At 48.2% G+C, this 25,691-nt stretch overlaps 1 protein-coding gene across 1 annotated transcript; it reads left to right on the forward strand.

The window, feature by feature from the left end:
- Nucleotides 1-4,254: 4,254 nt before the first annotated feature.
- On the forward strand, nucleotides 4,255-7,438 carry LOC109734969 (protein CYPRO4). The gene is made up of 2 exons (XM_020294158.4): nucleotides 4,255-6,021; nucleotides 6,866-7,438. The coding sequence occupies exons 1-2, from the start codon at nucleotides 4,366-4,368 to the stop codon at nucleotides 7,145-7,147; spliced, it is 1,938 nt and encodes a 645-aa protein (XP_020149747.1). The 5' UTR covers nucleotides 4,255-4,365; the 3' UTR covers nucleotides 7,148-7,438.
- Nucleotides 7,439-25,691: the final 18,253 nt, after the last annotated feature.

A 25,691-nucleotide genomic window follows, 5' to 3' on the forward strand; every position in this document is an offset into this window, starting at 1 on the left:
GTCTCTTCTGCTGCTTATCAGAGATGGGGGGAAGCAGCCACCGCTGCTCTGCCTCACCGGAGTACGAGTTGGATGCTTTCGAGTTCTTCAGTATCATACTTGGGACTTCAGTATCAGCCACGAGGCAGGTATATAAAACGAGAGATCTCCCCTTCACCCATCTCATTATGATAACTCTGTTGTTTGCTACATCACTCCTTGTCCCAAATTGCAGAGGCTGCCTGACACTTTTATGAACATGCTGGGTGAAGAACCGCCAGATAATGTGAACCTCCGACAGGCCGGCAGCGGGGTTCGCAGGCTGTGGGACGTGGAGTTGGTGATCGAGGAGGGCCACATGTACCTGTGCCGTGGCTGGGAGAAGTTCTACAGTGCCTACGACCTGCGGACCGGGTACTTTCTTCTCTTCAGGTACGACGATGACGCCACAATGCTCATCGTGAAGGTTTTCAACAGGACTATGTGTCGCATGCGCTACGCTGACGACGAAGATGCCAGTGCGTTCTGCCTCTTCTTATTCCTCTACATTTGGCTTTGTCTCAGATCGATTGTTAACGGTCATTGTTGCATTTGGACAGGCAATGGGAGCAGCAGCAGCGACACTGGCTACAGCCAAAGCAGCAGCGATTATGGCTATAGCAAAAGCAACAACGATTCTGGCTTTAGCGAAAGCAGCAGCGATTCTGGCAGCAGCAAAGACAACAAGAAGGATGATCCGGACTGGAGTGGGGGAGAAGAGGAGCAGAGTGGGGATGAGGAGCTGCAGGATGACGATGGGCATCAGGCTGAGGATGACCTAGCGCTGGTGGTGGCTGACCAAGGGCAAGAGATGGTGGGGGCTGACCATGGGCAAGAGATGGTGGTGGCTGACCATGGGCAAGAGATGGTGGTGGCTGACCATGGGCAAGAGATGGTGGTGGCTGACCATGGGCAAGAGATGGTGGTGGCTGAGGATGACCTAGCGATGGTCGTGCCCGTCCTGCCTGAAGGTGGCCTCGCGATGGTGGTGGTGCCTGACAATGACCACGCACCGGTGGTGGCGCCGGCGATCCCACAGCTGGGCGACATGACCACGCCAATTGTGGTAGAAGACTACATCCCACAGCTGCCTCCACCGCCTCGCCGCTCTTGGCGCATCAGGCTGAGGAAGGAGAAGGAGAAGAACAATGAGAACTGAACTATGTCAGGTATGTCAGATCTCCAAAATGATATATATATATATATATACTTAGTTACCTATGTTATCTCTAATATGCTTAGTTTCCTATAGGTTAGCTCCAAAATTACTTATGTTAGCACAAAATGATCAAGTTTACATAATAAGCTTATAGTCTTCTTCTTATTCTTATTCTTTTCCAAAATGACGTATGTTAGCTTCATTTTACCTAAGTTAGCACAAAATGATCAAGTTTACATAATAAGTTTATAGTCTTCTTCTTATTCTTCTTTTCCAAAATGACATATGTTAGCTTCATTTTACCTAAGTTAGCACAAAATGATCAAGTTTACATAATAAGTTTATAGTCTTCTTCTTATTCTTCTTATTCTTCTTCTAGTATTCTTCTAGTGTTCTTCTAGTCTTCTTCTTCTTCTCTTCTTCTTCTTCTTCTTCTTCTAACTTCTTGTTTATCATTTTGCAGATTTGATTTAATTCACGGAAGCTTGCATGGATGGAGTGCTTCTTTTTCATTTGTGTTTTTATTTTGTATCAATGTGAAACTTTTGTGAATTGATGGATAACGGTGTTGGATGAACAATGTGAAACTTTTGTAATATGTAACGATGGAACTATGTGTTGGCTATGTATGTATATATGATGAAACTTGTGTGTTGGATATGATTGTTATATGGATGCTTGTTGTATATATATATGTGTTTGATATCTCATATGTGAAATAGTGACCTGAGATTAAGAAAAAACGATTTTTTTTAAAAAAAATTGTTACTAATGGCGCACTTCTATGTGGTGCGCCATTAGTATACCATACTAATGGCGCACCACAGGTGCCCCATTAGAAAAAAAAGTCTAATGGCGTGGTGCTAGTGGCGCACCTGTAGTGCGCCATTAGTAGCGAAAACAGGTACGCCACTAGCAGCCCTTTTCCTAGTAGTGCCTAGTGAAATTGAGGGAGAGTTAATTAGTTGGAAAGATTCTTAAAACTTGCATAAAACATACTTAGATGTACTCCCTCTGTAAACAAGTCTCTAAAATGTCCTAGTATACTAGTTTACATAGAAGGTAGTAGTATTATTGCTAAAACACAACACTCCAGTTTGTTCCCATAAATTTTGATGTATGGTGTTTCACTAATTTCGCTTCGCACTTTCGGAAATTCCGCCGTGCGATTTCCTGCATGCGCACGCTCGTCTCAATCTCTACCGATACGTGTGGGTACCATTTTTGAGCAACCTGATCTGTCTCTGCACAATGTACTGGTGCTTGCCGTCGAGTCTGATTGCCCGCAGGCAGCGCGCCCACGCATGGTGTGGCTGCCACGTATCGGACCATTGCTAGGCAACAGTCAATCTGAACTACTCAATCATCAACCAATTACACAAGTCAAACAAGTCATCATGTGCTTCCACATAGATTGGCCGCAACACAGTTTTTCCAAAACCATGGTAATTAAAAACCTCGGTATTCCAATGTGTGGGCAATGAATACTTCGGTTTCTAAAAACCGCAGTTTTTCTCAGTTTAAGCAAAACTATAGAGATGTTTGGCAAGTGCAGTTTTTCTTAGTTTCTTGGTTTTGACCACTCGTTGCATGGATAATTCTAGATACAGCTAGCTGAACCAAATTGAGCTACAACAAAGGAGTTATACAACGACGTGATCAACTTGTGCTAATTAACGGCTGGTGCATGCGGCATGCCTATATAGCCTTGTCATGCACGCGAACATCCTCTAGATGCTAGGATATGTTGTTGAATAATCTTGTATCTCTGGCCACATGGAATCGATCAGCTAGCTAGCTTAGACTGCTGTGTATAACTTTGCTCATTATCAATCGATCTACTCCAGGGTCTAAGCCTTCGCTAAATCTTTTGTACGTGTACACGCACCATCCGATAGGACTGAACCTCTAGTACTATCTAATGTACAGGCTGCTTCTTGTTGCACTAGAACAATAGCCAACGATTGAAGACATCAGCGACAGAGTAGTCAAGCTTCCTAGGTGGTAATCTTAATTTTGTGGCTGCGGAAGAGATGGGTGAGGAGGACCGGAAGAAGATGGACTCGAGCAAGTGTTTCTCAGTTTAAAAAAAGAGGTTGAGACCTCTTTTTTAGATACAGCAAAAAAACCATGGTTTTAAATATACCACGGTTTGTAAAACTAAAATATTTATCGAAACCAAACACGTTAAAGTATTTAAAACCGGGGTTTCTCCAAAAACCATGGTATTCTCTTAAAACTTCAAAAATACTGAGTAGCCAAACGCAGCCTAAATTATCTTAACCATCAATTTTAGATATCAAGGGCTGACTTAAAAATGTCAATGCTAAGTACAAATATTGTTACATCACACAACTGAACATGCCACGTCGAAAACATATGTTGCAACCGTAAACAGAAGCGATGGACAAGAGAAGCAATCGGAGCAGTCTACATTTTGACATGAAAGATAAGTTAATTTACGAACCAACCTGTGGTTGGATCGTTAGGTGAACAGTGGTATCCTCAGCCAATCAGGATTTTAGTCCTGATTATCGCATTTATTCATGTATTTATTTCAGGATTTTCGGCGATGCACATTTGGTGGAAGGAGACGTACCCGTCGACTACGAGGTGTCTGTGTTGACTTCGTCAATCCTAAGATGATGTGTCTTCCGAGAGTGCTCATTGTGGTAGGGTCTGCGTGTGTGTGTTTATAGGGATGAGTGTATGCGTGTATGTATGAATGTCTCCGTTTGTATTGAGTTAAAAAAAACACTATGAATTATATACGGACCGAAAATAAAAGTTAGAACATGTTATATTTGTGAACGAAGGGACTATCTAATTAATTTTGTACTTGATTGGATATGCAGCTCGTCGGCACGATCGACGGCTAAATCCGGCCCCATCACCCGTGGGCGAAGCAACCGATGACAGACAGGCGGATCGATCATTCATACGGCCGTGTACGTAGGCGGAGCGCGTCGCGTCAGTCCCACGTAGTCACCCACCGACCTCCCCTCCCCTCCTCCGCCACGTCTGACGCCACACGATCCCATCTGCTTATATAATCCCCCGCGGCCCACCGACCGACCTGATCGCTTTCCTCTCCCACACCCGCTCCATCCATCCTCCCTCCCGATCACCGCCGAATTCCCCTCGCTCGACTCGTCACTCAGCCAACCACCCACCCCCGCCGGCCGGCCATGGGCGCCGCCAACAGCCGCGAGGACCTCGACCTCACCTCCTCCTCCGGCGAGGAGGAGGACGCCGACGAGGAGTACGACCCCGGGTCCGGGTCCGCGTCCGGGCCGCGGAAGGACGACCCGCTCCGGGCCACCACCCCCGCCTCCATCGAGTTCCTCGACGCCAAGCTCCGGGCCCTCGACCTCAAGTACAAGCAGCCCGACAACGCCGCCCGCCTCTACCTCCACGTCGGCGGCGCCTCCGCCGACGCCCGCTGGGTCCCCGCCGAGCGCCGCGCCACCTACGCCTTCGTCGACAAGGCCGCCGCCGCCGCCGCGGAGGCGGACGACGACTACTACGACGACGACCGCGACCGCCGCGGCCGTCGCCACACCTCCTCCTCGTCCTCGGCCTCGCGGGGGCCCAGGTGGGTCCTCGAGGTGGGCCCGGGCCGGCGGGTGTCGGCGCCCGTGGGGCAGGAGCTGCAGCTCAAGGCGCTCCCGGGGCAGCGCCGGGCGGACTTCGCCGCGGCCGGCTCCGTGTGGGCGCTGCGGTTCCCCAACGACGCCGCCTTCCGCCGCTTCCGGGAGCAGTACGACCGGTGCCTCTTCGAGAACACGTACGGGGTGGAGGCCACGGACGAGGGCCGCCGGGAGGTCTTCGGCGCCGACTTCGCCGCCTGGGCGCGCCCCGCCGAGGCCGACGACGCCGTCTGGGCCGACGCGGAGGACGACCTCGCCCCTCCCCCCGCCGCCAGGGACCTGCTCGAGGAGTTCGAGGAGGAGGCCGGGGACGGCAGCGGCATCCAGAGCCTCGCGCTCGGCGCGCTCGACAACAGCTTCCTGGTCGGCGGCGCCGGGATTCAGGTCGTCAAGAACTTCCGGCACGGCGTGCACGGCAAGGGCGTGTCGGTCAGGATCTCGGGCGGCCGCGCTGGCAGTACCACCACCGGCAGCACCTACTCGACGCCCAAGAAGGCCCTGCTGATGCGCGGCGAGACCAACATGCTGCTGATGAGCCCCGGGGACACCGGCGCGCCCCATTCCAACGGCGTCCACCATGTGGACATCGAGACCGGCAAGGTCGTCACCGAGTGGCGGTTCGAGAAGGACGGCACCGACATCACGATGCGGGACATCGCCAACGACAGCAAGAGCGCGCAGCTCGAGCCCTCCGGTTCAACCTTCCTGGGGCTGGACGACAACCGGCTGTGCAGGTGGGACATGCGCGACGCGAGGGGCAGGGTGCAGACCATCGGCAACTCCTCCGACTCGCCGGTGCTGCACTGGTCGCAGGGCCACCAGTTCTCGCGGGGCACCAACTTCCAGTGCTTCGCGAGCACCGGGGACGGTTCGATTGTTGTTGGCTCCGTCGATGGCAAGATCAGGCTCTACTCCAAGAGCTCGATGCGGATGGCCAAGACGGTGTTCCCAGGCCTTGGGTCACCGATCACGCATGTGGATGTTACTTACGATGGGAAGTGGATCCTGGGCACCACGGACACATACTTGGTTTTGATCTGCACCATCTTCAAGGACAAGGATGGGAAGGAGAAGACCGGGTTCAGTGGGCGTATGGGAATCAGGATCGCGGCGCCCAGGTTGCTGAAGCTCAGTCCGCTTGATTCAATCTTGGCTGGGAATGACAACAAATTCCATGGTGGACAATTTTCATGGGTAAGTCTCATTTTCTTCCTTATTCAGGCACATAACCATTTACTGTTCCTACTGCTGCTACTTGCTAATGTACTTTTGGGTCTTAATCAAATTTTGTCTCGAATGTGCAAGATTAGCTAGCTGTTCATCTAGACTTATGTAGTCCTGGTTATATGTGAATTCAGTTTAATCAAATTTCGCTATCCATAATGGCAGTTCGCTAACTTACTAACTTGTCATAGCTCTAATGGGAAATCTGTACTGATTAAATACCAGTTTACAGGAAAATTCAACACGCCATCTATTATTACCTATGAATATGCGGTACTAATTAGCGTATCCATCCGGACATGGTAGTGTGATGACTTGTAGGGTAATCAGTAGCCAGACAGTTTTGTGATACTCTCAGTTTAGACCGCATTACTTTTGGTACTAATGAGTAGAACAAGTTCAGTTCATAGTACAAATGTCAATTCAGAACCAACACCAATTGAACCATTTCTGATATCTCCTCTGTTCGTACATGAAACAAACTTGTGACTTCAACGCCACTACCAATGTTAGTATAAAATTTGTCCATGCTTTCTGTGGTTCCATGTCTCCATGGCTTATATAAACATGTTTCTTCAATTGGAAACAGGGTATAATGTTTGGGAAATAACAATCTCTGCAGTATACACATTCGTGTTCTTCCTAAATGATACCTGAATGCAATAGTCTGTTTCTCATGCCATTGGTTGTTTCAGATGTTACATCTCTGCTATCTTCATTTGTATGCAAATGGCTTGTTACAGCTTTCTTAATTCTTCATTATTGAAAAGCATATCCCCTGATCCGTGTTCCTCTGCTGTGATTTTGCCCCCAGGTAACGGAGAACGGGAAGCAAGAAAAACATCTCGTCGCGACAGTCGGCAAGTTCAGCCTCATATGGAACTTCCAAAAAGTGAAGGACAGCAACCATCACTGCTACCGCGACCAGGAGGGCCTCAAGAGCTGCTACTGCTACAAGGTCGTCCTCAAGGAAGAGTCCATCGTCGACAGCCGGTTCATGCACGAGAACTTCGCAGGATCCGACTCCCCTGAAGCTCCCCTGGTGGTCGCCACGCCGATGAAAGTCAGCTCCTTCAGCATCGCAAACAGGCGTTGATTCTGATGTTTCTCGATTCTGAACCGTAGTGTTAGAAGTTACAGGTGTCTGTGCAGATTGGTCACTCTTCTAATTTTTTTCTGGTTCTTGCGACCTTCTTTTCAATGCAGAGTCATGTACTTATTTGCTTGCGGTTCTAGACTAGCGTGTTTGCTTGCTGGTAAAACATATGGCCTCATTCTGAATGTTCGGACAATAGTGTAGTGAATAGTGTTCTGTGTGTGTAATGCAAACATCATTTCACGCGTGTGCAATGGAAGTGTGTTGAAAAGAAGCATCTGAATGTTTGTTCTTTCTCCTCCCTTGTTCTTGGTATTCAATTTCGTACCGTTCCGCAATTCATCGGTGGCATGGATCAGTAGTGCCATACTCTGACATGTCACCAGGTGGCATTGCGAGAGCGCGATGAACTTCCAAACCAAAAAATAACAGGGAGTGAGCTGAGCTCCCCGGCTCCATTCCTCGAAAACAACCCTGCGACCAGGTACAGTTTTACAACGTTCAAAACAAAAGAAGCGCTCTGCAGCAGCGTTTTAGGACAGATTTCTGGATTTGGTCACTGAAGGGAGAAAGAAAAAGTACACATTTCTTGTAAGATGTGTGTATGCTCTGAGTACACAGTTCACACACTCCCTAAATGTGCATCAACCCCACTGTTTTTCCTACGCGCGGCTGCTGCAGTTTAACATCCAACGACGGCTCATGTGGTTAATGCTGTTGCGGATGGATGGGAACTGGGAGATCCAGAGGTCAAGTGCAAGACTAGGATGTCTATAAATTGCTTCAGTTTTTTTGTTTGTTATGCTTTGTTTATTACTTTATTTATGTAGAAAGCAAATCATATGCTGCTCTGCTCTGAGATTACTGCATAAATAGATTAACCTTTTTTATTATCTTAAAGTTACATCTATGTATGAAGGTGCTACTGTTGCTGGAGGCAGCACTTTCAGTTTTCAGTGAGATCGATTTTCCCCCTCCTTTTGGGTCATCTGTTCTTACTTCCTACTTTGGCTCACTAGCATTCATCTAGTGTGAATCCCCAACCTGCATTTTAATATTGCACTGAAACTATCTATGGTCTAGCAAATCAAGTTTGTTTGATGCAGAAATTCTGAGGACGTTGCTCTCTGCTTTTCTGTTCGCAAATTTCCTGCTTCACAGTTTTGATCTCATTGTGGTTTTGATTCTTTACTGCTAAATCAGGGGGAAACAATTTGCGGTATACTGCATGTATTCACATGAATTCCGTTTTCTACTGTGTATAAATATACCTTGCATTTTGCATTTACAACGTTTCACATCTGTGAAAACATCTAATCCCGGACTGATGTAGAATCCCCTCCGCTCCGTATTCGTTTCTAGCCGAACCAAACAAAACACGTATTCAGAAGAAAATATCGGAGGTTTTAGTGGATGCGCATTTTTCTCCAAAATAAAGTGCAAATGAATTCCAAGGAAAATCACCAAGCATTTCAGTCCTGTGAATGAAATAGGCAGCATAAAAAAATCCCTATGGTCTAAATCGGTCTAAAAATCCTACACTTCCGCTTCGGTAGACCCTGTCGGAAATATGAGCAATTTACCAAATGATTTTATTAACAAAAATATTAAATAAAGCATGACTAATATAACAGGGATAAAACTAGTCATGCGATCTGACAGAGAGAAGGTAAATAGCATATGCATATATGAACTGTAACCAAGCTTATCTAGAGCAGACAGTAGGGCAAGTTCCATATATGAAGTAGAACCTAACATATCTAGGGAAAACACTAGAAGAAGGAACTGTGGCAGGACATCAAACAGAAAGGAGAAGATCACATTCGGGACAGCAGCAACAGTAGCACTGGACTTGGGTCGGTGTCCTCGCCAGCCATGTCGTCGAGGAGGTTGTCGACGTCGGGGAAGAAGTCGTCGTCGGGGAAGTAGTCGTCGGAGTCCGGGGCGTCCGTGACGAAGGAGTCAGTAGTCGCGCAGAGCGCTCCCCAAAAACCTTATCACCCTTCTCCCGTACATGACTCAAAGAGGTGCGGTTTCGGAGGCCTACTGTCCCGACCTGCGGTGCACGCCGCAAGCCGGGATGGGGAAGATTGTAGCAGCAGCGCAGTGCTCAGGAACTTGTGGCGAGAGGAAGAAGAGGTTTTGGTGCGTCTCTGAGAGAGGAGCGACCTCCCTTTTATAGACTCAAGAGAAGGAGGCGAGAGGCTGCGCCGGGAGCTGAAGAGAACGAGGGAGACGAAACGAACAGGCAGCAGGCGAAGAGGTGCGCCGTTCGTATTCAATCTCCACTACAGCAAAAACGTTTCAGCTTCCGCGTGACCTTTCGTATACCCGTCGTGCGTGGCAAAAATTTAGACATCGGCTCGGGTCATTCCCGCAACCCGCGGCGCGGCGCGGCGTGACGAGGCGTGGCGAGGCGGGCGGCGGAGGAGGAGCGCGCGTGGATGTCCCTCTTGTTCTCATCCTCATACATGTGGAGAAAGAGCCTCCCTTATAAAGAGGTCCAACTTCCTCTAAACTAGTAATGTGGGACAAAACTTTAGTTCCACCTCTTGCCTTGCACGAATGGGCTGCGTGGGCCTCTAGGATTTATTAGGAATTTCTGAAACTGCTATTGGACTAGGCCCAAAATAGACAAAATTCCAGCAGACCCCCTCCAACACAAGAACGGCCAAGATTGTCCGATACCCCTTCATAATGAAGGGTGCGATGGGCATAATTTGAAAAAGAGACCGCCCGCCCGAAGCGTGTACGTATTCGAATACGGGTTCTTTTCGTCCGGTCGTCCCGCCCGCTTGCCTGCAGATATTTATTAGTCGAACCGTCGTCCCGTCGCGCCCCCACCTCCCCCGTCAATCACGCCGCCCGAAGAGTCAACGTGCGTGCCGCATGCACAGAGGCGGTTGCACGCGCCCAGACTCAACGGGCCTGCCCCCTTCGGCTGCCACGCCCGCCTGCCGCACGCCGCCTTCTCGCCTGCCACGCCACCACTGCCGCCTCCTCGCCTGTCGCACGCCACCGCTACCGCCTCAGCTTCCGCCCCGCCGCCCCGTCCCGTCGCCTGCCACCCCCGTCCCGTCCCGAGGCGCAATTAATGGCGATTAAAGCCAGCCGCCCACCTCCCGTCGCCCCGGACGGCTATATAAAGCCACCGGCCTCCTCCGACGGCCTCACACCAGACCCCCGACGCCCTCACACCCGACCCCCGACGCCCCCGATGCCCCGGCGATGGCGTTCCACCGCGGCAGCAGCAACGCCAGCGGCGACGATGATGACGTCCCCGGCGCCTGGCTGACCAGCCTCGGCGGGCCGGAGACGACGGAGCTCCACCGCCACTGCCTCCCCGTGTCGCCGGGCTGTCGTCTTCCACACAACTGGAATATCAAAAAGGACGGCTTCGCGACGCCGGGGCCCGCCGCGACGGAGGAGGAGCTCCGGAGCCACTCCGGCGGCCGACACAACATCCGCGGCCGCCACGACTTCTGGCGTGGGAAGGATTTCTGGGAGGTCATCGCCGCCTTCTGCCTGGCGGCGTTCGGCGTGACCCCTGACCTGACGGGCGGCAGCGGCCGTCTTTCCCCTCTCGCCGGCGGAGGTTGAGTTGCCGCCGGAGCAGGTCATCCTCCTTGAGGACGGCGATTCGGATGACACTACGCGGTATCACGTGGCCCTACAGGCGTCGGAGGCGGCGGCGGCAGCAGTGGCTGCGAGGGAGGCCGCCGAGGTAGCGGCCGCAATCAAAGCGGCCGTGATGATGGCAACAGAGCAGGCCGCATGGCGCCGGAGGAGGCGGCGGTGGAGGAGCAAGAGAGGTGGAGGCGCCCGACCACGGCGGCATCGACTGGGATGACGTCGCCGCGGACAGCAACGACGACGGCGGCGGCGACGGCGCGGTCGTGATCGACCTCCTCGATAGCGACGAGGAGTAGTTTTTTTTAAATGTCGTTTTAAGTTTTAATTTCGTTATGTCATTCTAAGTTTAACTACTAGTCTTTTATGTATGAACTTATCATTATCGTTTAAAGTTCGTTCGACTATGTAAAATATCTATGCAGGTTGAATGAAATTTCAGTGAGAAAATGTATGTTTGTCTGAAAGATTACAATTTTCTTTTGGTCGAAGCTGTTGTTAAAATAATACGACAATGACGAGAATGAAAAAAATTATAAAAAGTATTTAGCGAAGAGCATGCGAAATGGCAGGGAGCAGAACATATTGTCGAAACGAAATCTGAGAGCGTGTGTGCATGCCCAATGTAGTCCCCCACGCAAGATATGAACGAAATTTGACGCCGAACGCACGTCGCGTCATGCCCGGGCAGTGTTTTAGGGTTTTTTCGCTGGAAAAACCCTAGAAAATGCATTGGACGTCGAAAAATACCAAAAATTGTCATGCATGCTTCCCATGGTGCCTGGAGTACGTGGGAAAAGTTGGGGGTCATTCGGTTTAGGTGAAAAAAAACGTCTCTGAGACTAGCCCTACCGGCACACCCGAGCGGTGCTGGTTGCACTAGGGATACGTGATCGCATGCATGAAATGAAACCAATTTTTGCCAGCATGTGTGCATGCCCAATGTAGGGCCCCACGCAAGATATGAACAAAATTGGACACCGAACGCACGTTGCATCATGTTCGGGCAGTGTTTTAGGGTTTTTTTCGCCGGGAAAACCCTAGGAAATGCATCGGACGTCGAAAAATACCGAAAATTGTCATGCGTGCTTCCCATGGTGCCTGGAGTATGTGGAAAAAGTTGGGGTTCATTTGATTCCGGTGAAAAAAAACGTCTTTGAGACTAGCCCTACCGGCACACCCGAGCGGTGCTAGTTGCACTAGGGGTACGTTGTCGGTGTCAAAACCGGCAGATCTCGGGTAGGGGGTCCCGAACTGTGCGTCTAAGGATCGAAGGTAGGCAGGGTGTCGGTGTCCAAACCGGCAGACATCTGCCGTGACGTTTCCACGACACAGGTCCAGGTTCGGGCCCTCTTAATGGAGGTAATACCCTACTTCTTGCTTGATTGACTTTGATGAGTATAGGGGTTACAAGAGTTGATCTACCTCGAGATCGTAATGGCTAAACCCTAGATGTCTAGCCTGTATGATTGTGATGATCTCTACGGACTAAACCCTCCAGTTTATATAAGCACCAGAGGGGACTAGGGTTGTACAAAGTCGGTTTACGGAGAAGGAAAATACACATCCGAACGCCAAGCTTGCCATCCACGCGAAGGAGAGTCCCATCCGGACACGGGGAAGGCCTTCTGTCTTGTATCCTCACGGCCCATCAGTCCGGCCCATGTCACATAGGCCGGCTCCCCGAGGACCCCATAATCCAGGACTCCCCCATACGTGATCGCATGCATGAAGAATGGATAGGCTACGGACCCGTATGAAGAATGCAAAAGAAAATGGGACTAAGGAGAATGATGGGAAATGCAAACGGCAACAGTCGAAATACTTTCGTTCACCGTATAATCATAACTGTGCACGTAAACGTGCAAAAAAAGTAAGTTAGAGGTAATTCGATCTTGATTTTTTTATCCTTGCTTGCATACTTTGTGAACTCATTGTTTGTTAACTGTTGTAGGTCTGTTTGGTACAAGGGCTGCTCTAATTAGTCCCGATTACATTACTGAGGATCACATAGAGGCCGCGAGGGTTTATATCCAGACACTAGCAGACTCGTCGAAGCATTGTTCAAAAACTGTTGTCCACATGACGGGAATAGGTGGGAAACATGTACGGCAGAAATGCTTCAAGCAATTACTTCGAAAAAGTGGTTGAATGGCGCTGTAAGTACGAGCATTAATTTATTACGTTGTACACGTCTGTTTTATTAATTTTCTAATAGCCATAATACTGTTATGTTTTTTCAGGTCATCAATTGTTATTGCAACCATATACAGACCCATACTCCTCGTTCTGATCGTCACATATTGTCATCTTGGGTGTCCCACTGGTTTATTCTTCGTGAAAGGTTAAGAACTCTAAGAAGCATTTTTTAGAACATTTCACAAACCAAACAAAAATGGTGTCTAGAGTGACTGAGGAGTATTATGTGAAAGATAAGGTATTGCATTTTCATATGAACCGTTGTACTACGTTAGTATCTGTATGCAGACCTACATAACAAAACCATGTTGTAGGCATACTTCCGTTTTCATGTGGACGAAAACCATTGGATAACCGTTGTCATGCACAAGAAGAAGGAAGAGTTTCAAGTTTTAAATTCTACTGGCAAAATCCGCAAGAGAGTTCTTTCAAAGATTACTACAATGGTAAGCTTACAACTGTACATAAAACATAATATATTAATAGTTTCGAGAGGTGTCCATTTGTTACGTATTTAATATGGATTTGACATTTCTATTTCAGAGGGAAGAAATAGCTAAAGATATGAAGGAGGTAAACTCCATTTTATAAATGGATTATCCTGATGTCTCTTCGTGATCAATAAGGGAGTACAATATGCCATTACAGCATGATGGGTATGTTCAAACTTGAATGCGTATGTAGTTGTCTGATCCATCCTTACTTGACTCGCGTTATTTTTGCAGAGTCTCTTGTGGTCTTTTCATGGTCAGATGCGCTGAACACTGGGACGGAGATGAGTGAATATATGACTTTGACCAGGACGAGATTAATGCTTCAAGGGGACGCGTTCTGGCAGAAATACTTTTTTCAGAATGCAACACGATGGAAAATGTGAAAGAGAAGATTCTCAAGATCATGGACAAGAAATGGATAGGAGGATGTGGTGTTGGCTATTAAGACATTTCTTTATTGTAACGCGTCATCATTTTGCATATGGGCAACTAAATAAACATGCAGTGGTCGGTACTTGCTACAATTTTGATATTAAGACATTTCGTTATTGTAATGTGACATGATTTTGTATGTTTCGCAACTAAATAAACGTGCCGTGGTCGGTACTTGCTACAATTTTGATCATGTAATGCCTCTGTTTTGGAATTATTTCTATCATTATGGCACACTAGTTATATCCAGATTTTTCATACTGTTTCAATGGTTTTACATACGTCTCTGTGATAATTACACCGCCGTTCGATTGCTCTTATAGAAACATAAAAACGCCAGCCGCCGCTTTTACATGGTAAAAAAACTAAGTTACAAAAAAAATGCCGACCTCCGCTCCTGGGCCCACATTGAGCTATTCATCCACTCCAAATCAAGCCCGAAGGCGACTCGGGCGGTCGATTCGGCCCGTAAATGGTCCCAGAAGTGAGGTCCAACGGGGCTTTGTAGAGAGAGTCGACCGCCCCTTCTTAGGTGCACCCTTCGTCGAAACTTTCTCAGGATCAGCAATACCAGGTTCAACTTGTTGCGCCCGACTTGCCTCCTTCATAAGCATAGCATACCTTCTACTTCCTATAAGTTCCTCCTCTGAAATCTTTTTCTGCGTTATTATGTTGTCCAGACACTTCATCAACTCGCCGAACAAGAAGGGATCATTTGCTGCAACATGAGCACCTTCTGTGGTTTTTATGGTTATTTGACTATACCGTTCTCTCTCCAATGGCCCTGACCAACCCCATCCAAACATATCACTCTTCCGCTGCATAGGCAACCCATCTCTCGCATTTTTGGACAACTGATGAAGGACACAACACTTTGGTATTTCAGTTAAGTTCAGATGATGGAGAACAAAGAGAATGTGTTTGCATGGCAGCCCTGTGACGCCCGGATAATCAAGCTACAGTAAAACTCTGCTAACGATGCCAAGTCACCATGATCACTTTAGTTAACCTTGGGTTAGTTAAAAAAAACCGATTCAAAAATTCAAATTCAAATTCAAGTCAAACAACTAAAGTTTTCAAAAGTCAAAACTAAAATGTTATCAATGTGACAAATAAATCATGGATATTATTGGTGGAGAAGCAACATCTTTATAAAATAATTAAATACCCCAAAGTGATTAAAACAACAGCATAAACAATTAATTATACCCCTATTATATTTTACAAAATACTAAACTATTTTAGCTAGGTGCCAAAGTTATTGTGGCAGTAGTATATTTACAAATACTAAGTTAGGTGCTGGTGATAAATTTTACATAACTAAAATAAAAGAAATAGATAAAGAAAAGAAAACAGAAAAGAAATATATATAAAAAACAACAAACAAACAAAAGGCCCCCTGGCCAACTGGGCCAACGGCCCAGCCGGCCAGCCCACTGGCCCAACCGGCCCCTCACCCCCCTGCTTAACCCCCGACCCCAAACCCTAACCTATCACCATCTCCCCCAGATCCCCCACGACCCCCCCACTCTCTCCCTCCCCACTCGCTTGGATCGGGGGGGGAGCCCGATCCCGTCCCCCGCCGCAGGCGCCCCTCCCCTCCCCGGTCCCCGACGTCGGCGCCCGTGCCCGCCGCTGGGACTGCGTCGCCGGAGCTCGCCCCGCGCCTCCCGTCGCTCTCCCCGCCGCCAGACGTCCTCCTCCTCGCCGCCTCGCCGTCTCGCCCCTGGATCCGCCGCCGCCGCCCAGGACGCCGCCTGGACGCCGCTGCCGCCGGGTCGCCCGGACCCCCCCTGTCGCCTACGTCCGTCGCCGCCTCCTCCCCACCGGCGCGCGTCCCCGTCCTCCGCCTCGAGCCCACTGCCCCCCTGCAGCTCCCTGTGAGCACCCCCGTCCGCTCCTCTCCCCTCTGTCCCTCACGCCCGCACCTCGCCCGCGCGTCCCGCGTGCCCCGGCCTGCTGCCGCCCCGGCGCCCGCGCGCCCAGCTCGCCTCGTCATGCGGGCGCACGCCCGCGCCCGTTTGGCCCGATGGGCCACTGCCCAGTGGGGCCCCCGCCCCACATCCTTCTGTAAAAAAAAAGAAAAAAAGAAAAGAAAAAGAAAAGAGAATTAAAAATAAAGTTATAAAAATAATAATAATAAAATTTAGTTAATTAAACTTAATTAATCTGTTTAATTAAATAATTAAAACTAATTATTCAATTAATAAAAACTAACTACTGTTTAGTTAACCTGAGACTATGACGAACGGGACCCACGCGTCTGTTGACCCAGTCAACAGATGGTTGACTGACGACATCATGCTGACCTCACGCTGACGTCGTAATTAATTTTCTAATTAAATTAATTCTATTAATTCTAGAAATAATTTAAATCTTTATAAATTAATATAAAATAATCCGTAGCTCGGATGAAAAAACTTTGTACATGAAAATTGCTCAGAACGACGAGACGAATCCGGTTACGCAGCGCGTTCGTCCGCCACGCATCCCTAGAATAACGAACACGCAACTTTCCCCTCCGATTCATCTGCCCGAAAACGCGAAACACCGGGGATATTTTCCCGGATGATTCCCCCCTTCACCGGTATCACCTCATACCGTGTTAGAACACGACTAGCTCTGCCTGTTGTTCTGTTATGCACTTGCTTGCTATGTATTTACTGTTTCTCCCCCCTCTTCTCTTCGGTAGACCCCGTGACGATGCTGATGCCCCTGTGGTCGACTACGTCACCGATGACCCCTCCTTCTTGTCTGAGCAACCAGGCAAGCCCCCCCCTTGATCACCAGATATCGTCTATTCTTCTCTATACTGCTTGCATTAGAGTAGTGTAGCATGTTACTGCTTTCCGTTAATCCTATCCTGATGCATAGCCTGTCATTGTTGCTACAGTTGTTACCCTTACCTGCTATCCTACTGCTTAGTATAGGATGCTAGTGTTCCATCAGTGGCCCTACACTCTTGTCCGTCTGCCATGCTATATTACTGGGCCGTGATCACTTCGGGAGGTGATCACGGGTATATCCTATATACATTATATACATGACACATGTGGTGACTAAAGTCGGGTCGGCTCGTTGAGTACCCGCAAGTGATTCTGATGAGGGGGTTGAAAGGACAGGTGGCTCCATCCCGGTAGAGGTGGGCCTGGGTTCCTGACGGCCCCCGACTGTTACTTTATGGCGGAGCGACAGGGCAGGTTGAGACCACCTAGGAGAGAGGTGGGCCTGGCCCTGGTCGGCGTTCGCAGATACATAACACGCTTAACGAGATCTTGGTATTTGATCTGAGTCTGGCCATTTGGTCTATACGCACTAACCATCTACGTGGGAGTAGTTATGGGTATCCCGACGTCGTGGTATCAACCGAAGCTCTTTTGACGTCAGCAACTGAGTGGCGCGCGCCGCATTGGACCGTAAGCTCGCGCTTGTATTAAGGGGGCTAGGTCTGCTTCCGGCCGCGTACGCAACGTGCAGGTGTGCATAGGCGATGGGCCCAGACCCCTGCGCGCATAGGTTTAGACCGGCGTGCTGACCTCTCTGTTGAGCCTAGGTGGGGCTGCGACGTGTTGATCTTACGAGGCCGGGCATGACCCAGAAAAGTGTGTCCGGCCAAATGGGATCGAGCGTGTTGGGTTATGTGGTGCACCCCTGCAGGGAAGTTTATCTATTCGAATAGCCGTGTCCCTCGGTAAAAGGACGACCCGGAGTTGTACCTTGAGCTTATGACAACTAGAACTGGATACTGAATAAAATACACCCTTCCAAGTGCCAGATACAACCCGGTGATCGCTCTCTAACAGGGCGACGAGGAGGGGATCGCCGGGTAGGATTATGCTATGCGATGCTACTTGGAGGACTTCAATCTACTCTCTTCTACATGCTGCAAGATGGAGATGGCCAGAAGCGTAATCTTCGACAGGATTAGCTATCCCCCTCTTATTCTGGCATTCTGCAGTTCAGTCCTCTAATATGGCCCTTTACACATATACCCATGCATATGTAGTGTAGCTCCTTGCTTGCGAGTACTTTGGATGAGTACTCACGGTTGCTTTTCTCCCTCTTTTCCCCTTTCTATACCGGATTGTCGCAACCAGATGCTGGAGTCCAGGAGCTAGAGATCCCGAGGATGATTCTACATGGAGTTCGGCTTCGAGGAGTAGTTAGGAGGATCCCAGGCAGGAGGCCTTGCCTTTTCGATCGTTGCTACTTTTGTGCTAGCCTTCTTAAGGCAAGCTTGTTTAACTTATGTCTGTACTCAGATATTGTTGCTTCCGCTGACTCGTCTGTGATCGAGCACTTGTATTCGAGCCCTCGAGGCCCCTGGCTTGTATTATGATGCTTGTATGACTTATTTATGTTTTAGAGTTGTGTTGTGATATCTTCCCGTGAGTCCCTGATCTTGGTCGTACACATTTGCGTGCATGATTAGTGTACGGTCAAATCGGGGGCGTCACAAGTTGGTATCAGAGCCAACTGCCTGTAGGAATCCCCCTTTCCAACTCCTTGGCCGAAGTCGAGTCTAGACATTACAGAACTTTTACTAACATGGTTGTGTGTCTTACGGGCCCACGTCGCCATTGGGTGGTAGTAGGATCTTTTACTTTTCGACCTTTACTCTGGGACTCTGACATCTCTTCAATTCGGGTTAAGTGTATTTTGCTAAATCTAACATTAGGATCTCGTTATCACTTTCACCCGGAGAGCCCCTTATTACTGATGATCGTCTGCTGCACGTGAAGACCCTGAAGATACTCTCCGCTGATAACCCGAGAACTTGTGTTCATCGCTTTTGCAATTCCCTTTCATCGATAAACTCCTATGGATAACCACGTATACTCGCCATTCATACAATATTTCCCAGTTGATCTTGTTATTGCAAGATACCCCGAAATTCTCTCTGTTGTTCCGAGAATCCTTTGAGCTTACTGCCTTGCTGTTCCTTGTCACCTGAATACCCCTACGGATAATTCTCGCACTTACCGAGTATCCGGTCATCCCCAGTTGATTTAAGTATTCCACAATAGTCTTCAAAATACTATTCGATCTTCCGAAAATCTTCAGGAGCCTGTTGCTCTTGAAATTCTTGCTTACTAGCATTATGATTAATCCCATAAGTCTCGAAATCTTATTGGCACCCTTTGTCATTATCTTTTTGAGTCCGTTGATTCAATTTGTTGCGAATGCTCGCAAACCTCAATCATATTCTAGAATTCATTCTTCCGGCTCAGACGCCATTCTAAACGTGAGCTGGATCTCGACCTATCAAATTGCCATCGATGGTACCCCTAAGCCTACTCAACTTATCCATCCTTGCTCAGAGCGTTGCTTCTGACCCCCTGATTTGGAAATCATAATTCCTTTGCATTTGAACTTTGAGTTAGTCAGTTGTTTCTATAATCAGATCTCCTTACATTCTTCTTCCTCTGGTTGAGTACTGATGCTCACATCAGATCCCTGGTGGACCACCAGATCCTTTTGTCGGATTTTATCCGACAATGTCCTCCATATTAAATAAGCTTGTGAGCTTTTCCTCGGATACATGATGCCTTTGGTAAATTGTATCCTCTGCTTTGTCGACCATGCTCTACTTCTGAGCTTGTGTTATTTACTCCTGAAGTTTGTAGTATATCTTTCTTCGATGCCCCGATGGGTTGAACCTATGCCTTCCTTAATCTGTGTGAACCCGAAAGATTTCGCGGGACATACTTATCTGGTATTGCACCAGGTAAAACTTTCGACAACTAATGTCATTATCAAAATACGAGAGGCGAAGGGAAGGTTATGCATTGAAGAAGTGGGAGTCGACCTTGAACTTTGTGTTCATGCCCATGGACACGATGTAGATCTTATCATTAAAAGCTTCTCTTAAATTAATTATTCCCTTGGTATAAGTTCATCTTATATCTGGGATCTGGCCTTTTGCAATCGTGGTTCCGACCATGTTCTCCTTTAAATACCATTTCTTGGACAAGTTAAATCACTTGTCTTCTGCAGGTCAATACGCCTGCCCAACCTCTATTATGATCTACCTTTGAGTATTACCCCTGGTATCTCGGGGATATCTTACCATTGCACTACATCTTATAAACTTTGATGAAGTACTACCTTACCTTGTCTTTGTCACTTCATGGGCTCTGGGTTGTTTGTCAACCGAGAACACCGAATAGTGAATCGAGTCCGCACTCCGATTCAATAACTCTAGGTAATTTTCGTTGCTTACGAGTTTAATAATCATTAAGTCATTCCTAGCCTGATCGGCTATATCATTAGCGTGCTAAATTTTAACTGTGCTACCTGGTCCTTAACCCCGGAACACAACTTTCGATGATGAGCTAAGCTTACGCCGATCTTCCTCTCATACCATTTCACCTGGAACAACAAGCTTGAGTTCAAGCGTGTGTCCTAATCATGGTTCCAATAACCGTCCGCTTCATCATTCCTTCGACTTGATGTCATCGCCGATCGATTACCTCTTCATAAATTCTCGCTACAAATGTGTCGTGAACATCATCAACATTCTGAGCTCTTCCAAGATATCTATCGAATTCTGGATGAGAAATACCATCCTTGCCCTCGATGATTTGTTTTATCATCGACCATTTTATTGCCTTCCATTCAACACAAACTTGTTCGTGTTTTGTGTTGTACCTTGATTTCCTTGCTATCTAGCTTATGATATGTTCTACCCTGGAGTATTACCATCTTTTATGTCAAGAATGTCGTAAGAATCTCACCACCTCGTATGACATCTTGGTACAGTGATACTTCTCCCCATCACCATTCTTTCTTGGTCCCCGTGTTGTTTCTAAAAGGAATACCGACCAATGGTCTGTGATGTGTAAATTCTAAACTTCTAGCAACCCTATTGCTTTGAAGTTATTGGTCTATAGTTTCATTCTACGTCTATGGCTTAATGAATCATCATTCGGACATTGTTTGTGCTACCTAGCCCATATTTCGGGTGCACATTTCAACCAATGTTTAACTGTGTATGTTTTCCTCGAGCATACATCATTAAGTCATTCGATCTAACTAATGTTATCTCCTTGTTCACATAGTGATGGAAATCCATCTTTTGGGAATCTCAATGGAGTGTCGCTGAGTCAATCAGTCACCTCCTCACCTCTCCTTGATGTAATGATGAACCCTTGTCCGGAACTCGCTTCCATAGTTCATCTCCCGAGAATCTCCGATGTCGTTTCGACAATTTGTGTTGCACCTTTCTTCTCAGGCATCCCGAGTCTGAGTTACCCTGACACCAATCAGATCTGAATCTCGGTCAGATATGATGGTTGGAACATATTTCCAAGAGTTATAACATTGGCCTATTTATGACCCGGTAAGGTGATGATACCCAGCACACCTGGCGGGAGGACCTACTGTTATAAGTTTTCCTTTCAGCAAGGTTATCTATTCTTCCATGAGGAAATTGTAAGACTTATTCTATAAGTTGTTCCTGATGGATCCTTTTTGTTTCCAAATTCTGATCTTCACCTGTTGACCATGTCAATGCTATCTCAAAGCATGTCTATGGTACTCCGATTTTCAACAGGAACATTTGAAGCCCAATGCTAAATGTTTCCTGCTCAATTATCCAAACACCATTGTATGGGTAATGTCATGAAATTTTCTCTCCCGTACCTAAAGAGTTTTCTACATTATATCATGTCATGGATATCATGCTCTGCTTGTCCTTGGAAAGGATATAACCTTGAAATATGTGTTTAAACACATTTTCCTTTCCATTCTTCTGTTTAATCTGATAATCATATTTTTCCTTTCCATTGTTTGGTTTAACCTTTCTGGTGGACTATATGATCTAAGCAGTAATATTCTCCTGCTTAGGTAAACACCTCGGTGTACAACTCTGTCAGTAAGACCCTGTTATTATTGTTGGTGACATTTCGGTAACCACCAATGGACGAGAACTTTGCCTAATGGTCCGCCTTGTTTCAACGAGCAGGAAAATGGTTCTCTTCGTCCCTCGCCCTTGGTACCGACGATGTTGCTGACATATAACTGACAGGCTACCCTCTGCCATGCCTTGCTATCATGATCGTGCAAGATGTCACCGCCCTTCCTACTTTTAACCCACATGGTGGGCCCATAACCCACAGTTCCACAGGATCGAAACCTGACTCTTATGTACACCCCCTGTTTCCAAGGTTGTTCCTCGCACCTGGCCTCGTATGTAATTCACGAGCCACCTTCAGGTCTGATATCGGACACAATACTTATTCCCGTTGCTTTGACCCTTTCACGCCCTATAACAGGCATCGAACGATTGCCTGCCCGCTCGAAACTTCCCAGGTTACCTCCTTACTTTGCTCTCGATATTTTCTTAAGTTTCGATTCGAGGGTTACCTTTCGCCACCTTCCTCGATGCTGTCGACCCGATAAACAACCTTGTCGAGGCCCGTTCTCCCAGAATGCCCACCCCTTATTCTTTCGTAAGTACGATGGAGTTCCTGAAGAAAGGACGCCGACTTCATCATGATGACCGAAGCAGAGAAATGAAGACATCAATGTATTGGACCAGCCTCTTCCAGAAGTGCAAGCCAGGATGAGAAGACCCGCTAGATTCGTTACCAAACCTTCCCCCCTTACTCCCCTCTTAAATCTCGGGACGAGATTTCTTGTAGTGGAGGAGAATTGTGACGCCCGGATAATCAAGCTACAGTAAAACTCTGCTAACGATGCCACGTCACCATGATCACTTTAGTTAACCTCGGGTTAGTTCAAAAAAAAACCGATTCAAAAATTCAAATTCAAATTCAAGTCAAACAACTAAAGTTTTCAAAAGTCAAAACTAAAATGTTATCAATGTGACAAATAAATCATGGATATTATTGGTGAAGAAGCAACATCTTTATAAAATAATTAAATACCCCAAAGTGATTAAAACAACAGCATAAACAATTAATTATACCCCTATTATATTTTACAAAATACTAAACTATTTTAGCTAGGTGCCAAAGTTATTGTGGCAGTAGTATATTTACAAATACTAAGTTAGGTGCTGGTGATAAATTTTACATAACTAAAATAAAAGAAATAGATAAAGAAAAGAAAACAGAAAAGAAATATAAAAGAAAAACAACAAACAAACAAAAGGCCCCCTGGCCAACTGGGCCAACGGCCCAGCCGGCCAGCCCACTGGCCCAACCGGCCCCTCACCCACCCTGCTTAACCCCCGACCCCAAACCCTAACCTATCACCATCTCCCTCAGATCCCCCACGACCCCCCACTCTCTCCCTTCCCACTCGCTTGGATCGGGGGGGCCCGATCCCGTCCCCCGCCGCAGGCGCCCCTCCCCTCCCCGGCCCCCGACGCCGGCGCCCGTCCCCGCCGCTGGGACTGCGTCGCCGGAGCTCGCCCCGCGCCTCCCGTCGCTCTCCCCGCCGCCAGACGTCCTCCTCCTTGCCGCCTCGCCGTCTCGCCCCTGGATCCGCCGCCGCCGCCTAGGACGCCGCCTAGACGCCGCTGCCGCCGGGTCGCCCGGACCCCCCTGTCGCCGACCACCGCTGGACCTCGCCGGCCGCCGTCGCCTACGTCCGTCGCCGCCTCCTCCCCACCGGCGCGCGTCCCCGTCCTCCGCCTCGAGCCCACTGCCCCCCCTGCAGCTCCCTGTGAGCACCCCCGTCCGCTCCTCTCCCCTCTGTCCCTCACGCCCGCACCTCGCCCGCGCGTCCCGCGTGCCCCGGCCTGCTGCCGCCCCGGCGCCCAGCTCGCCTCGTCGTGCGGGCGCACGCCCGCGCCCGTTTGGCCCGATGGGCCACTGCCCAGTGGGGCCCCCGCCCCACATCCTTCTGTAAAAAAAAAGAAAAAAAGAAAAGAAAAAGAAAAGAGAATTAAAAATAAAGTTATAAAAATAATAATAATAAAATTTAGTTAATTAAACTTAATTAATCTGTTTAATTAAATAATTAAACTAATTATTCAATTAATAAAAACTAACTACTGTTTAGTTAACCTGAGACTATGACGAACGGGACCCACGCGTCTGTTGACCCAGTCAACAGATGGTTGACTGATGACATCATGCTGACCTCACGCTGACGTCGTAATTAATTTTCTAATTAAATTAATTCTATTAATTCTAGAAATAATTTAAATCTTTATAAATTAATATAAAATAATCCGTAGCTCGAATGAAAAAACTTTGTACATGAAAGTTGCTCAGAACGACGAGACGAATCCGGTTACGCAGCGCGTTCGTCCGCCACGCATCCCTAGAATAACGAACACGCAACTTTCCCCTCCGATTCATCTGCCCGAAAACGCGAAACACCGGGGATATTTTCCCGGATGATTCCCCCCTTCACCGGTATCACCTCATACCGTGTTAGAACACGTCTAGCTCTGCCTGTTGTCCTGTTATGCACTTGCTTGCTATGTATTTATTGTTTCTCCCCCCTCTTCTCTTCGGTAGACCCCGTGACGATGCTGATGCCCCTGTGGTCGACTACGTCACCGATGACCCCTCCTTCTTGTCTGAGCAACCAGGCAAGCCCCCCCCCTTGATCACCAGATATCATCTATTCTTCTCTATACTGCTTGCATTAGAGTAGTGTAGCATGTTACTGCTTTCCGTTAATCCTATCCTGATGCATAGCCTGTCATTGTTGCTACAGTTGTTACCCTTACCTGCTATCCTACTGCTTAGTATAGGATGCTAGTGTTCCATCAGTGGCCCTACACTCTTGTCCGTCTGCCATGCTATATTACTGGGCCGTGATCACTTCGGGAGGTGATCACGGGTATATCCTATATACATTATATACATGACACATGTGGTGACTAAAGTCGGGTCGGCTCGTTGAGTACCCGCAAGTGATTCTGATGAGGGGGTTGAAAGGACAGGTGGCTCCATCCCGGTAGAGGTGGGCCTGGGTTCCTGACGGCCCCCGACTGTTACTTTATGGCGAAGCGACAGGGCAGGTTGAGACCACCTAGGAGAGAGGTGGGCCTGGCCCTGGTCGGCGTTCGCAGATACATAACACGCTTAACGAGATCTTGGTATTTGATCTGAGTCTGGCCATTTGGTCTATACGCACTAACCATCTACGTGGGAGTAGTTATGGGTATCCCGACGTCGTGGTATCAGCCGAAGCTCTTTTGACGTCAGCAACTGAGTGGCGCGCGCCGCATTGGACCGTAAGCTCGCGCTTGTATTAAGGGGGCTAGGTCTGCTTCCGGCCGCGTACGCAACGTGCAGGTGTGCATAGGGCGATGGGCCCAGACCCCTGCGCGCATAGGTTTAGACCGGCGTGCTGACCTCTCTGTTGAGCCTAGGTGGGGCTGCGACGTGTTGATCTTAAGAGGCCGGGCATGACCCAGAAAAGTGTGTCCGGCCAAATGGGATCGAGCGTGTTGGGTTATGTGGTGCACCCCTGTAGGGAAGTTTATCTATTCGAATAGCCGTGTCCCTTAGGTAAAAGGACGACCCGGAGTTGTACCTTGAGCTTATGACAACTAGAACTGGATACTGAATAAAATACACCCTTCCAAGTGCCAGATACAACCCGGTGATCGCTCTCTAACAGGGCGACGAGGAGGGGATCGCCGGGTAGGATTATGCTATGCGATGCTACTTGGAGGACTTCAATCTACTCTCTTCTACATGCTGCAAGATGGAGATGGCCAGAAGCGTAATCTTCGACAGGATTAGCTATCCCCCTCTTATTCTGGCATTCTGCAGTTCAGTCCTCTAATATGGCCCTTTACACATATACCCATGCATATGTAGTGTAGCTCCTTGCTTGCGAGTACTTTGGATGAGTAC

Source organism: Aegilops tauschii, chromosome 6 (genome assembly GCF_002575655.3).
Source record: "Aegilops tauschii subsp. strangulata cultivar AL8/78 chromosome 6, Aet v6.0, whole genome shotgun sequence".
Taxonomy (NCBI): domain Eukaryota; kingdom Viridiplantae; phylum Streptophyta; class Magnoliopsida; order Poales; family Poaceae; genus Aegilops; species Aegilops tauschii.